At 40.7% G+C, this 13920-nt stretch overlaps 3 protein-coding genes across 4 annotated transcripts; 2 read left to right on the top strand and 1 right to left on the bottom strand.

The window, feature by feature from the left end:
• Positions 1-1157: 1157 nt before the first annotated feature.
• Positions 1158-5727, top strand: LOC115759974. The gene is made up of 4 exons (XM_030701126.1): positions 1158-1527; positions 4765-4938; positions 5012-5384; positions 5444-5727. The coding sequence occupies exons 1-3, from the start codon at positions 1473-1475 to the stop codon at positions 5227-5229; spliced, it is 447 nt and encodes a 148-aa protein (XP_030556986.1). The 5' UTR covers positions 1158-1472; the 3' UTR covers positions 5230-5384; positions 5444-5727.
• Positions 5728-6809: 1082 nt separating this feature from the next.
• LOC115759899 (guanine nucleotide exchange factor MSS4 homolog) lies at positions 6810-8240 on the bottom strand. Its single transcript, XM_030701020.1, has 2 exons — positions 7927-8240; positions 6810-7847 (listed from the first exon to the last, which is right to left on the bottom strand). Exons 1-2 carry the CDS (start codon positions 8047-8049, stop codon positions 7602-7604), a joined length of 369 nt encoding a protein of 122 aa, XP_030556880.1. The 5' UTR covers positions 8050-8240; the 3' UTR covers positions 6810-7601.
• A 280-nt stretch (positions 8241-8520) lies between these two features.
• Positions 8521-13662, top strand: LOC115760179 (protein mitoshell). Of its 2 annotated transcripts, none has more exons than XM_030701406.1 (7): positions 8521-8645; positions 8789-8982; positions 9197-9631; positions 9701-9950; positions 10328-11612; positions 12188-12334; positions 13140-13662. In XM_030701406.1, exons 3-7 carry the CDS (start codon positions 9265-9267, stop codon positions 13275-13277), a joined length of 2187 nt encoding a protein of 728 aa, XP_030557266.1. In that variant the 5' UTR covers positions 8521-8645; positions 8789-8982; positions 9197-9264; the 3' UTR covers positions 13278-13662. The 2 variants fall into 2 exon arrangements, with proteins under 2 accessions (XP_030557266.1, XP_030557267.1); XM_030701407.1 differs by having other exon boundaries at positions 8522-8645; positions 10331-11612; positions 13140-13660.
• Positions 13663-13920: the final 258 nt, after the last annotated feature.

Raw genomic sequence — 13920 nt, 5'->3', positions numbered from 1 at the left:
CCAGCCAAAAGGGCAAGGCACTGCGTGTGAATGTGTGCCTGTGTGTGTGTGTGTGTGTGCGTGTGTGTTTGGGCTTGAGATTGAGTTGGGGATTGAAATTGGGAGAGATCTGCAATTTTTGCTCTGATTGAGGCACAAAAGCGACGCATGATCGCAAAAAAAAAAAATAAGATAGCTCAACTCAATTGGACAGCGACTCGGACGACTTGGTGTGTGGATAAGTAAAGGAAACTTACGATTAAGCTTAATTAATATGTTGGGCAAATTTGTGCCAACAGTGAACTATACTGGAACTACAACTGAGACAGCCTACGGACTGCCTTAACGCCTCACTCAGGGTTAGGACTAGCATAGAAATAGGCGGGCTTAATTGCCCACTAATTGCTTCATTTGCATAGAACTCTAAGCCATCGAGCTGATTAAGCTACACACACAGTGCACAGTGGTCAATGGGAAATTAAATTCTTTCAAATTTACAATAGCCTTGGAGGTGAACAAACTAGTCTATTTCTATAAAAGTGTGGCAATACTTAACTTTCTTGGCTGCGCAGCTCAGCCAAGCTGTCTGGTAACGCCCGGCGCAAGGACTCAGCAGGCAGCACAGTCGCTCACTCACTCTCTCAAAAGCTCAGGGGAAAGCTTGCCGGGCATTAGCCGCTGAATGGGCTGCGACTGCGACTGTGCACAATGGGCCAAATTCACAATTATGTGACAAAAAGAAATGATTCCAAAATAAGATGAATATGTTAAGCTAGGTCAATAGGCTTGTCATAACACTATTTTCTATATGTGTGCCACATTGTTGTAGCTACATCTAAAGCATAGATTTCTTAGAAAATTTCACGATAATCAGATGCTTTAGCTGTAAACATAAATCAAACAACATAACAATCCAATTAAGTTCAAAATATAAAGCATTTTGGCAAGCAATATAAATTCAGCTTACTTACCTAACAGCTGTTATCTTAACAGCTGTTATGTAACATAGCAGCTTATGTAAATCAAAATCCCAATATTTAAGGTACTTATCTTTTTGCTCGCCAACCGTTGCAAATGTCCCACAGTGCCGCGGCTGTGGCTCTGGCTGTAGCTGTGCCTGTGGCTTTCTGTTCCGAGTGCTGCTCATCTGCTCAATCGTGCCACATTTCTCGTGCAAGCTGCGTCTTCAGTTCCAGTCGCTTGTTGTCGTTCTGACGGTCTCGTTCTGTGACCGTGCGCCGCTCCGTGCTTGCAAAGAGTGTTGGAAAATTATTAAAAAAAAAAAAAAGGAGAGCCACATTAAAAAATCAGTACACAACAGATAACAGGCGAAACGGTGTTCTTTCAATTGTGCTGCATACCAAAAATTCCCAAAAAAAAAAACAAAAAAAAAAAACATATAACATATAATAAAAATCAAGCTAGCGCGTGTTTTAGCTCGTTCGAATCGCAAATTCATATAATTCAATTTCAATAAAATATATTTGATAAAAATGCAGTACATCTATGTGATTAGCGCGCTAATTTTGGCAATTGCCGTGCAGCAAGGTAAAGCCCCTACAAGCCCCTCACACACACACACACACACACACACACACACACTCACACACACACAATTCGAATTTAATGCTAAAAAAGAAAGAAATGAAAACGGAAATTTGTCCATACGATTTGACGATTACATAATGCGTGTACTACGGCAATGGGGGAGGCTCGCGGGAAGAGTCGAAGTCAGGGGGTTGTCACAGAGTCACAGTTCAAGAGCGTAAGTGGGAGATAGAGAGAGCGAGAGAGAGCGAGAGAGAGTGTGAGCGACGCCTTGGCGCCGCCTTGGAAGCCGGTCGCAATGGCGCCTTTTTGGCCAGAAATCCTTTCAGACAGAGCCAGAACCCAGCTGGCAGAGTGACAATTGCAGTTTCCCCTAGACCCTTACAGTGTACGCCCATTCCCAGTGTTCCCATTATGACTGGGCTCTCCTATACAACTACAGTGAAAGCTCGCCTGAGCGGACATACCAAACCTGTTTCAGCTGCTTGGACAGATGTTCGCTTACGATATCAAACTTTATGTAATAGTATTATTAATATTATTATTCATTATTATTATTAATAGTATTATTTAAGGCAGCTGTTCGTTAGTAGAGTCTTCACTGTAGTTGTTAAATTGCTTATCCGTAGCTCATTATTGCATTTTACGCTTAGCATATATCATAAAAGAGATATCTAACCAGGCGCAGCGCAATATGTCTTTTCCTTCCTGAACCTAACTGGGTGAAATGTGCACGAGTGTGTGCGTGAGTGTGTGCGTGAGTGTGTGCATATTTACGCATGTATGTGTGTGAGTGTGTGCTCAAGTGAGTGAGTGCTTGCGTGCGTGAGTAAGTGTGTGTATGGGAACGCAGGACATGCGCACTCATGCTCTCTATATGGTATGCCCTGGCCGTAACTCGGTTAGCAGGCCTGGATCCAATTGCAACCAGACCCCCCAACCCAACCCACCGCCACCCCCCCCCCCCCACGAACCCCCACTAAACCCCCCAAACCATCCTCTAGTCAAACGACGCACTTATATAAAATATTAAATACAAAATAACGATTATATTATTTCCAGCTGTAAACTAGACGTAAGGAACTCAGATATATCTAAAGTATACAAACATACTATAGATATAGTATATATATATGCAAGTACTATAGACGGATTTTTTAGCTCTGTCAATTTACAGCGAACACAATCAATATCTCAATATTAATTGGCTTTAATAAACAATGATAGACTATATTATATCGCAAGCAGAGCGTTTCCAATAGACATCATGGAAATGGAATTATACAAAATTGAAGCAATCAGAAGATTCTTTATATCTATAACATTAAGAATCTATTAATTATATATTTTATTGTATGCTCAATCTTTACGTTCCGAACAACTATCACTTTCGCTCAAGCCTTTGTATACCCTGTAAACATAAGAATATGTTAAATCCAACCACAAAAAGTTAATTCTTAAACAGAATGTATTTATTTAAGTATCTAAAGAAACTTGAACAACGCTTCAAGTTTTCCATCTTAAGGACAAGTTTTCTAAATAAGGTTAAAATACCTTATTTAAAAACTTAATTTTTATGTTTTTTTATAGTTTCCCAAAATATTGAATTTTAAGTTAAGACTTTCTTAATGCAGGAAAAGTCTTTCTTAATAGTAAAATCTTCATCTCGAGAAGTTTCTTTAAGTAATTTTTAAATTATTGTTTTTGTTTTTATGCATACAGGGTATCTAGTAGTCGTTCATTGTAAGTTACAGCTATATTGCTTTCAAATGAATTCGTATGCAAATTAAATTTAACTCAGAGCAATGCGCACAAAAGATTCTACGTAATGCATTCCCCTAAATATATTGAGATGGCAAAGCATTTCCTGATACTTCCTCGTATATATAGTATACCCTACTAAACTATATTTTGCATGCCGTTAGGCAAGATGAATATACTGAATATACTTAGAAGTAGGAGACATAAAAGGCACTTCTCCGGCCGACTTAGGCAGGGGCTGGGGCTGGGGTTGTGTTGGGCTACGTTGTCTTATATGAGGTGCATTGTTCGCCAGACCAAAAAGGACTTAAAGAAAAACAGGAGGAGGGGCGGCGAAAACAATGCTGTCCGGCACTTATGCAACCCATTCGGGGGTTGTGGGGAGTATTGAGAGACAGAAACAAAATATGTACAAGTTATTGAAGTCCATTAACACAAACTGATGAAGCTGGCGGAGACGGAGATTGGTTCTAATTAGCGACTGGCTCTCAAGAGCCTAACGAGCAGGCACTAATGGAGGAGGCGCATCTCTCGACTTGGGGTCATCGGGGGGAGAGGGCCATGTAATGTGCCATTTTTGGCACAGTGTGAGGCAAAAGCGCACCGCAATTGCATAATAAGACGTGTCCAGATATTGTATATCATATTTGCGTATGGCATAAGATGAAATAATGCGAAACTCGACCTTAAATTCAATTTAGCTAAGTCAACGTCTCAATCTAAATTCCAGCTCAATGCAGCCTCTAATATTTGTTTACCCATTTTTTTTTTGCTCTCCCTCTCTCTCTCTCTCTTTTTTGTTAAACAATTAAGGTTAGGCGTATGCGAGCTTGAGTATATATTTGTGTATGGAAAACTTTTCTGATTAACTAAATGCGGCTGCTTTGCGGTCAATTAAGAGTAAGATTGTGGCGACAGGATTATCTCTAGGTTCAAGGCTAGTTGCGTTCGTGATTTGAACCAGCGATTCGAACCAGCGACTCGCCTCTATACAAATTCGTATACCCCATTTTCCCAGATCACATTAGTCAGTTATTTCGATCAATTTCATTTTAAACAAATATAATAATAATATGAAATTAGAACTGGCAACCTCTCGCATGTTAGTTTGAACTACAACCTCTTTTATATATTTAAGAAAAAGCAAATGCTTCAGTTTGATTTTAAGTAAAGTAAGTAAGAAGGACGGACGAAGAACGAAACTAAGGGACGAACAGAGAGACGGACGGAAGGACGGAGGGACGAACGGATAGAGGAAGGGAGGGAAAGACGGACGGGCGGACGGACAGGCACTCGGACATGAGTAGATCGACACGACACTATTGATGCTGATCAAGAATATATATACTTATATATATATATGGGGTCGGAAATGCTTCCCTCTGCCCGTCTCATACATTTGCACAAAAAATACCCTCTTCTCCATCCATTTTAAAACGCAGCTAATTAAATTGTGTTGGCTGATTGGTTTTGCAGGCGCTGCCATCAAGTGTTTTGTGTGCAACAGCCATAAGGATGCCAACTGTGCGCTGGATATACCGCCAGATAATCTGCTGAAGGACTGCCAGGAGGATTACTCGACGCGCGGCAAGGGCATACCCACCTATTGTCGCAAGATCACACAGATCATTGAGTTCTCCGTGAACAGCCGTGAGTTTGCCACAAAATATTGAATATTGAAAATATTCATATATTTGTTGATATATATATTTATTGATTGCAGTGCCGCCAGATAGCCGTGTGATACGCACCTGCGGCTTCCAGAATCAAACATCGACCAATTATTGCTATAGCCGTGCCGGCTTCGGTGGCCGCCAGGTGGTCTGCTCCTGTGATACGGACAACTGCAATGGCGCCGCAGCGCTGCGCGGCGTCTCGGGCCTCGGACTGCTGGCCACCGTGGGCCTCCTTGTGGGCGCCTGCAACTGGTTGCAGCGTTAGGTGTCAATCGTTTCGGATTGGGCGACGCTTCAGTTTGTGTTTCGTTTTGTTTTTCCCACATGTCGTCGTTTGTTTTTCCCTTGAAAATCCTAAGTTCTGTGCCATTTTCCCAGCCGTCTCAGCAATTTTCATCGCCGCAGCTGCTACAATCTCGGGTAAGCATCCAGGCCGGAAAACCTCATCCAAATCTCAGCTAAACGAAATTCTCTTGCAGCTCGGCTCCAGCCAATATTTTCTTTTTTCCTATATCTCAATGTCCTACGGCAAAAGCTTTATTATGAAAACTCTTTGATTGTATATAAAAAAAAAAAAAAAGAAAAGGAAAATAATAACAATAACAATAAAAATTTAAATAACAAGAATTCTGAAACAAAAGTATTAAAAATCAATTTTTAAAAAACCTACCGCAGTTCATGAAAAATAAGTATTCAAAGTCCCACTAATAAAAGCGATTGATTAAATAAATATAAAATTGTTATAACTAAGGCTATAAATATAAATATTTAAAGAAAAGAAATTTTAAACAAATTAAAGAAACCGTAGTACATACATATAAAATAAATGTTAACACTTTTGTCTGAGTTGCCCTTTTTTTATTTTCATAAGAACTTTTTCTAAAAAAGAAAAGCTAACAACAAAAACAAAGACAACTAAACAAATTGCATAAATTAAACGAACTCTTAGTCCAATTGAAATCAAATAAAAATGAAAATTGCCACGCCCCAAATCAAATCCCTTAGGCTAAGCTAAGCCCGCTTCAAGGACACCACGCCTCATGCACTCAAAAAAAATAAATAAATAAAAAAAAACTCTAAACAACTGCCAAACGGAACAGAAAAACAAACGCAAATACTTTGCAGTCGGGTGTAACCGACTGACAGATACTCGTTCACAGTTCAATGCCGCCAAATATAGCCTTTTTTTCTCATTTGCCACGCCCCTAGCGGGCGCATGAAAAACTATTTTCCTTTAGTCTGGAATTTATAAACGATAACGATTTAAGGCGTTGGCAGTGGGCGTGGCAAACATTTTTGACGGCCATCTTTAATAGGATTCAGGCCAAATTAGTTCCTTCACACTGCAACAGCTGGCCCGCCTCCAAGTGGGCGTGGCCCCCAAAATTGTACCACTTTGTCTGACGCAAATATGCACGAGTATATCCAACAAGTTTCAAGTCTATACACTAACCCAATATACCCCTTTTGTATTACCTTGTGAACGAGTACACGAAAATCTTTGGAGCATGAAGAACATCCAAGTAGAAGAGTGCTAGCATGGAACTCAGGCAGAGGCAGAGGCAGAAGAATCGGAGCGGAGGCAAATCAATGTGTCCCCCACATGCTGTAGAATTAAACACAAGAATTGTTGTAGAAACCGGAGCCATAAAAATAAACAAATTTTAGTTCAAATTGTAAGCCACATTTTGCAAAGGACAACAAATTGAAATAGTGTGACAAGTGTTTTAGTTAAGAAACTCCTCTTAAATGCAATATTTATAATGCAATAAAACTTTTAAAAATGTTTAAACGAAAAACAATAAATATTAATACAAAAAATATACATGTATATATTTCATTTTTTTTTATCTACGGTTGGGCAAATTAGCTTAAATCATAAAAATTGTTTCTTTTTGTCTTGACGTGAACCACTTTTCACTTTACACTTACAATTACGAGAGTCGGCTGCAGCCGACTAGCCAATACTCTGTTCGCAGACACACAAGCCGATAGCTATGGTGGCTCCAAAACTGTAGACAGTAACTCCTAAACTGTCAAATATTGCCTGGACATGGCATGTTTTTTAACTAAGAAGCGGGTTAAGAGCTGTGAAGAATATAGACTTTCTCGATTTAGAAAATCCTAAAACCTTTGTTTTAGATCTAATAGGATCTATCTACCAATTTTATGAGCTGCGGCTACAAGACTGTGAAGTCGCATTCAGAACAATCGGAACAGTTTAGCTTAGGCGGATACACTCTAGCATATAAATTTTAGTTTGCGAGTCTTTAACTTAAATCTTAAAACTTATATTCTATTATATATTCTATTCTCTATGTTGGAGGATCTACCTACCAATTTTATGAACTGTGGCTACGAAACTATAAAGGATACAGATTTATACAATAGATGCGTCTCTTATTAGGCGCATTCAGCATAATCGGAACAGTTTAGCTAAAGCGCATATATTTGAATTTGCGAGTCTTTACGGACGGACAGACAGACGTGAGGACGCAAAGCCAATATGCTCGTTGTGCGCCATGTGAACAGAGTATAATAAAAGCAATTTAATATTGGGCTAACGCGTTGGCTTGCCGCACTGGCAGTGCATGTCTTTGCTAGAATAGGACCCCTCCGATTGTTACCAGTGCCCACTTAGGCGTCCGCATGCACCACACGCTTCAGGGCCAGGTAACAGCGCTTGCTGGCGAGCTCATGGTAGCCGACCGGACCACGTTCGCAGTCGGCGCAGACGAGAAACTTGCGGCCGTCGACGGTGTGCGAGAAGCCGATGTTCTCGAATGACATCATGTCCTCGACCAGCCAGAAATGATGCAGTGCCTCCGTGTTGAGCGCATCGGCTTTGCTGTCTTTCTTTTGCATCATCAGCGGCACGTCTATCTGGAAAGGCATTTTTTTTTTGTTTTTTTTTTTTTGTTTTATGCGGGCATTTTAGTCAAACAATTTGCATTTGTCATACTTGCTGCTCAGCGTAGGTGCCCTCTTTGGCTTTTAGCATCAGACTGTTGCAAAACTGACAGCGCACATTTGTTTTGTTTTTATCATTAACTATTTGTTCCGCAAAATTAGCTTCGTCTGTCATTTTAAACAATTTTGTTTGGATTATTTTTGTTTTTTTCGGCTTTATCAAATTCGTCTTCTTCTTCTATCAGTGGCCATAACAGCAGCGATAGAATTTTAACATTAACTACGCTGCTATTAACAGCGTGCTGTTATTCATAACTGAAAGCTATTACGAGCGATACTATTTTATTTCAGCACCAAAAACAATTTATTGGAATAAACTTTATCGTGTCGAGCTATCCAAAAAGTGGTTTAAAATAGAAAAAATATTAGTTAATGCATTGCAAGTCAGCTGCGCAAATCATATGCTATAGCGATATACATTGCATTCACTATAGACTACTTGAAGAATTATCGAATTAATATTGCATACGATAGTTTGACAATCGTATCGTTCTGCACATCTCATTGCGTTGCCGCCAATTTCAAATTGAAACTAATTTATTGAAGTAAACTCGTTTATTTGAAAACAGACTAGTTCGAAGCACACCAACGAAAATGTTATTCATTTTAACTGTTGTTTTGAAGGACATTTGAAAAGCTCGTACAATGCAGTTATTCTTATACACCGTATCATAAGCATGATTTTGAATGTGCAAAAAGACGTTAGAGCAAGTACGTGCCAGTAGATTGCACATATGCGTTATCTGACATTCACATTGACAAGTCAGGCAGCGTATTCTAAAAATAACTAAATTTGCGCTGTGAAAAACAAATCGTATTTATTTTGGTAAAGAATCTATATATTTATTTTATAGAGTTCAGAATTGGTTCAAAAGGCAATTACGAAAGAAATCAGTTAGGCTATCGATAAGCAGATGTACATTCATCGCTAAGCCGATATTTGCACACTTCCTACCTATCGGAAATATGTACGGCGCGCCGTCGCTTTCGGGTCGTTGCTGCTGTTGTTGTTGCCCGTTGCTTAAATTCTGTTCAGCTTGACTTGCAGGTGAGCAATTGCTTTAACAAAAATCTCCATATTCTGTGATCAGTCAATAGCTTTTCTTGCTGTACGAGGGCTCGATATTTAGTTAATAATTGACAGTTGGCATGCAGCCCCATTGCCAAAATTGACAATGTACAGTTTGATAGAAAATTAATTGCAAACATCTGACAGAAAAGCTAACCTACAAATTTTCGAATTTTCATTTTTTTGCAATTAGTGCTAGTGCCCACATTCTGTTTTTTTTTTTTTTTTTAAATAAAATTGAAAGTGTGTTGACACGGCACCATGAATAGCGGCTACAATGCACCCGTATTCCATATGCCCGCCATGGCCGTGGAATCGTTGTGCCAGCAATCAATGTATCAGCAGCACACCTATGTGGATCGCACCCGGATGGCCGTAACCGATGTATTTGTGCAGGAGCATGTCTCGCAGAGCTCCTGGTCGATGAGCACACCGCCGGTGCCGGTGCGTGCACCCGTATTCATACAAACCGGACGCGGACCATTTATGGGCGGAAACTCAGCATCACAGCCGCATCATCATCATCATCATCCGGCGGCACCGCCACCGCCGCAGCCGCATCCATCGATGCACGGACGTTTCACATACATGTCCATGCCGGGCGTACAGTACTACGCAGCCAGCTCGGGTAAGTCCATGCTAATACTGCTTTTTGGGCGAGTTCTCTATTGATGCAGCGCCGCCTCGAATGTTGCAGCTTCCATGAATGCATACGGCCAAATGTACATGCAGCACTCCACGGCATCGGCCAATGTGGGCGGCATGTATGTGCCCCCCCATTATCATGCGACACATGCGCGTCCGCATCATCAGCAGCACACCAAGGACAACGCCTGCCAGACGCGCACGTGCGTCCGGCGCAGCTGCGATGCGACCACCCAGACGGATCTTATTGGCGATGCGCCGCCCATGTCCAAATATAAATATCTGGCCAATTTGAGTGACAGGTAAGTGCGGCTGATCCTGTGGGTGTATTCGAGGGGGGACTAGGAATAGGTTTGAATGTCTGGTTCGCCAGCGGAGACTCTCTCAAAGAGTTCTGAGAGTTCTTCAAAGTAGGATTTCCGGAGAAAACGGAAGGATGACTAAGGTTCCAGTCAGCCTAGGCCTCTGGGATAACTTTCTCATCCATGGATAGTTATCAACAAAAATTGATATATTTCCTGGCAGCTTAACCCTAGTTTCTGATCAGCTCAGACGCTAGCTAGTTGAGCTTCCTCAAAAGCACGCTAGCTCCTTGAGCCAGGTTTTCTATTCTCTATTCCTCCTACCTCCTTCAGATGTGCAGCTAGCTAATGCCATATATATCTCGAATCTTTTACAGCAGCAAGGAGTCGTCGAACAGTCGCAGCTCGTTTGAGAGCTACGGATACCCGAGCATTCAGCAAGGCGAGCGTCGCAACTCGGAGGTAATATTGCCCATACAGCGCTTGCAGGACATCACGCGGATCTCGCTTAAGGGCAGCGACATTGCCGAACGGCTGGCCAATGCGCATCGTCAGCGTCCGTGCTTCAAGAAGATGGACACACTGTGCGCCCGGCTCAAGCAGGATCTGCTGCGACCGGACGGTGTCCTGCCCAATATCAATTCGCAGGGCATTGCCTGGGCCGTGAAGGATTTCATATTTGTATTCACGCGCATTGTCAACTCGTGGGTGATACTCAAGGGTTATGTGTACAATACGCCCGATGGGTTGAATAAGATCAAGGATGAGCTGCCCGGCGGCTTTATGGCCGCCTTCGATAGCTGGCAGATTAGCACATTGACGCTCGTCGAGATGATAATCAAGTCGTTTGTCAATCTTGACGGTATGCTGCAGAAGCAGAAGAACAGCTTCTGCAAGCTGGACATTAGCAGCAGCAACAACAACAACAACAACCACTACATCATCAACAACAACAACACCATCAACAACAACAACAATTGGAGCAGCAACGGCAACAGCAGCGATTCAAACTCCAGCAACAAGACCCTAAATGGCTCCGATATAGTTCTGCCCATGGCGCCGGCTACCGTGCATCTGGCTCTGGACAATGGGCGTGGTCCCGGCGCCTTTAGCACACCGTACAATAGCATGAAGAGCGACCAGGTTGGCGAACAGCATTTGGCCCATAGCTTCAGTGAGCCGCAGCTGCAGGCGGAGCCAACTGCCATGGATGGCAGATCGAAATCGGATTTGAATTATTTGTACACAATGATCCAGGACTCGGAGGAGGCGCAGCGCTGTGTCAATGCCAATGGCACCTATTTAAAGACAGGCACCTATACGCCCCTCAAGAAGGATGCCAATGCATTGGATCATTCATCGCCGCCGCCGTCGTCAATAGGCCAGAACTTCTCCAATATCTGGAAATGCAGCGCTCAGTCGACCAACGGCCGGGCGGCAGGTCAGCCACAGCCGCCGCTTGAGCAGCTCAGGTCGGTGCTGAAGTGTCCCACGCCCAAGCTGAAGACCACGCAGTGTCGCCACAATGATGGCAAGCCCTACACAACACCCCTGACCCTTGTGGGTCGCGAGATGTCGCGCCGACTCTACGATCTGAGCAACCGCATCATGCAGCTGCAGAACATCGATCGATTCTTCCAAAAGCAGTTCACACGCAACTATGTGAGTCTATACGTTCCAAATTTTGCATATTATAGCACTAAGAATCCCCTTTTTTAATACTTTTTCAACAAGAGTACGACTAGCAGATACCCTATACCCAGCTGCCGTTACGCGCATTCTAGTTTATTTCTATACACACACACACACGCAGTCAACCCTGCGGCTGTGCTTCTTCTTCCTTTACGATTAAGCTCGGTGCATGTTGTCCGATCTTTTTCGAAATTGTCAAGGCGTAAATACGAAGGCTGAAAATATCACAAAACTGAAATATTCTGGTAAAGCTCCACATTTTGTTGTCTCTCTATATACGATTAACTTCGGTGCATATTGTCCGATCGTTTTGTAATTTTCAGAGCGTAATTACCAAAGCTCAAGATTTGTATATACAATTATGATGGAAATGGGTGGAGATATCACATATCCAGGCCTTCAGCTCAAACTTTTAACTATTATGTTTTTTATTCTGTTATTCTTCGAGCTCGTATCTCTTTCTTTTTCTTGAATAGCTATTTACCCGCACATATAGATTTAGAAATTTTCATACACAATTTAATTTGACTTTTTCTTATTTCCAGTATCCGTACTTCTTTGAACGTTGCCAGCACGAATTCATTGACGTGCGCGCCATTATACTGAAGTGTGAGAGCGCTACGTATCAGCATGTTTATCAGGCTATACACGATATGAGGCGCATTATATATTTGGCACGCAACGATCTGAAGGTATTATTGACACACCTAGACATAGACACACACAATGGTACACACACCTCTTCTGTAATCTTTTGCTGCGTTCTAGCTGCCGGACCGCGTATCCATGCCAAGGTATTAGTATGAGTTTTGCCATTATATGGACTAATGTACTAATCACTGGTCTCATCGGGCACTAATCTCATATATCAATAAGTCCTAACCAGCATCCACTAACTATACCACACACATCTTGTAGATTATACATAACTAATTTGAAAGCCCTTGCAGCCGTTGAATTTTGCCACGCATTGATAGGAACATCTGGGATCCCCCATGAATATTAATGTGAACTTATGCATTATAATTATTATTCATTATCAATGTAAACTCCGCTTTCAATAATACTTGATTCAGCTGCGATGATTAGATTAGATTAGATCTCTTTATCATATATAGGTTCTTTTGATCAAAAGAGCAGGGTTTTTATATAGAAATTCTATCTGTTTTTCAAGATATCTTAACCAAACTCTTAAACTACGAACTTCAGCTTTATTAGGCTTCTAACATTCGATCAAAATCTTATTAGGATATAGCTCCTATAGGAACATTCCATCGAAAATTCAGTTGTTATTGAATAAAAAGAACTATTTGTGATATACTGAGCTTTTTTTATAGTTAAGATCTGTATATCATAATATTGTTATATCAAGCATTTCTTTTCGGCTGCAAGGGTTTCAATCATCGACCAACGCAAAGATAACTAATCCTTCTCTATTCAAATTTAAATGTACTTTACTTATAAAAAACGAATTGTGGCTTAAACCCATTCCGGCAGGATCATACCAACATGGACTTGCGCCTTTATACGGCTCTCTATGAGCGCTCCATCAACGAGATGCTGACCAAGAATCCGTATCATCCGGAACAGTTTGAGCATATCACTGGAGAGCCCGGCGAGAAGCTTTTCAACTAGACACCAAATTTAATAATGATTTTTTTTTATTTTAAACCAATTTTGAGCCAATTTCAAGGAAGGCTAATTAACACGCGGAAGCTTACAGTATCCACCCAAAAACATTGTTAAGCCTAGACCAAATTGCAAATTGGTTTTAGTTTATTAATTAATTTGTTTTTTTTTTTTTTTTTTTTGTATTTAATTGAGCAAGCTAAAAGTTAAGTTAGCTTGCTAATTGGCAATACTAATTTTAGAATAATTAATCAAAGTTTTAACTTTACAACAGAAAACTTGAGTTCGGAAAGTTTAGAATGCATTAAATAAGTTGTGTGGATTATTATCGTTATCCGCTTTAATATTGTAAACTTGCCCCAATATACATGTATATATATATACATATTTATTTATAAATATATATGTATATATACATGTATATATAAATTTATACATATATATTTCTTCAATTTCCTAAGCAAGCGTAAAGTTTCATGAAAAAGAAAAAAAAATTAATCGCTAAAGTTGAAAAAATGCTAGTTAAGCCGAATCACAAAATTTGTATTAAAAAAAAAAAACAAAAGAAAATTTTAACACATCCGAAACTAAAGAGCTTGAAATTTTAGAAATTTGCTTAGATAGGTTTTTTAAGAATATTTGAAAATAG

Source organism: Drosophila novamexicana, unplaced genomic scaffold, assembly GCF_003285875.2.
Source record: "Drosophila novamexicana strain 15010-1031.04,08,12 unplaced genomic scaffold, DnovRS2.1 tig00000387-arrow-pilon, whole genome shotgun sequence".
Lineage (NCBI taxonomy): Eukaryota > Metazoa > Arthropoda > Insecta > Diptera > Drosophilidae > Drosophila > Drosophila novamexicana.
The sequence above is the reverse complement of the archived record's forward strand: the minus strand, read 5'-3'. Positions and strand labels throughout refer to the sequence as shown.

Bases quoted from the DNA above. Each gene is read 5' to 3' on its own strand.
- LOC115760179 (XM_030701406.1), top strand. From the start codon at position 9,265: ATGAATAGCGGCTACAATGCACCCGTATTCCATATGCCCGCCATGGCC. The intron at 11,613-12,187 runs GTGAGTCTATAC...TCTTATTTCCAG, and splicing joins AGCAGTTCACACGCAACTAT to TATCCGTACTTCTTTGAACG. The intron at 12,335-13,139 runs GTATTATTGACA...CCATTCCGGCAG, and splicing joins TGGCACGCAACGATCTGAAG to GATCATACCAACATGGACTT.
- LOC115759899 (XM_030701020.1), bottom strand. From the start codon at position 8,049: ATGACAGACGAAGCTAATTTTGCGGAACAAATAGTTAATGATAAAAAC. The intron at 7,848-7,926 runs GTATGACAAATG...ATGCCTTTCCAG, and splicing joins GCACCTACGCTGAGCAGCAA to ATAGACGTGCCGCTGATGAT.
- LOC115759974 (XM_030701126.1), top strand. From the start codon at position 1,473: ATGCAGTACATCTATGTGATTAGCGCGCTAATTTTGGCAATTGCCGTG. The intron at 1,528-4,764 runs GTAAAGCCCCTA...TTGGTTTTGCAG, and splicing joins GGCAATTGCCGTGCAGCAAG to GCGCTGCCATCAAGTGTTTT. The intron at 4,939-5,011 runs GTGAGTTTGCCA...TATTGATTGCAG, and splicing joins TGAGTTCTCCGTGAACAGCC to TGCCGCCAGATAGCCGTGTG.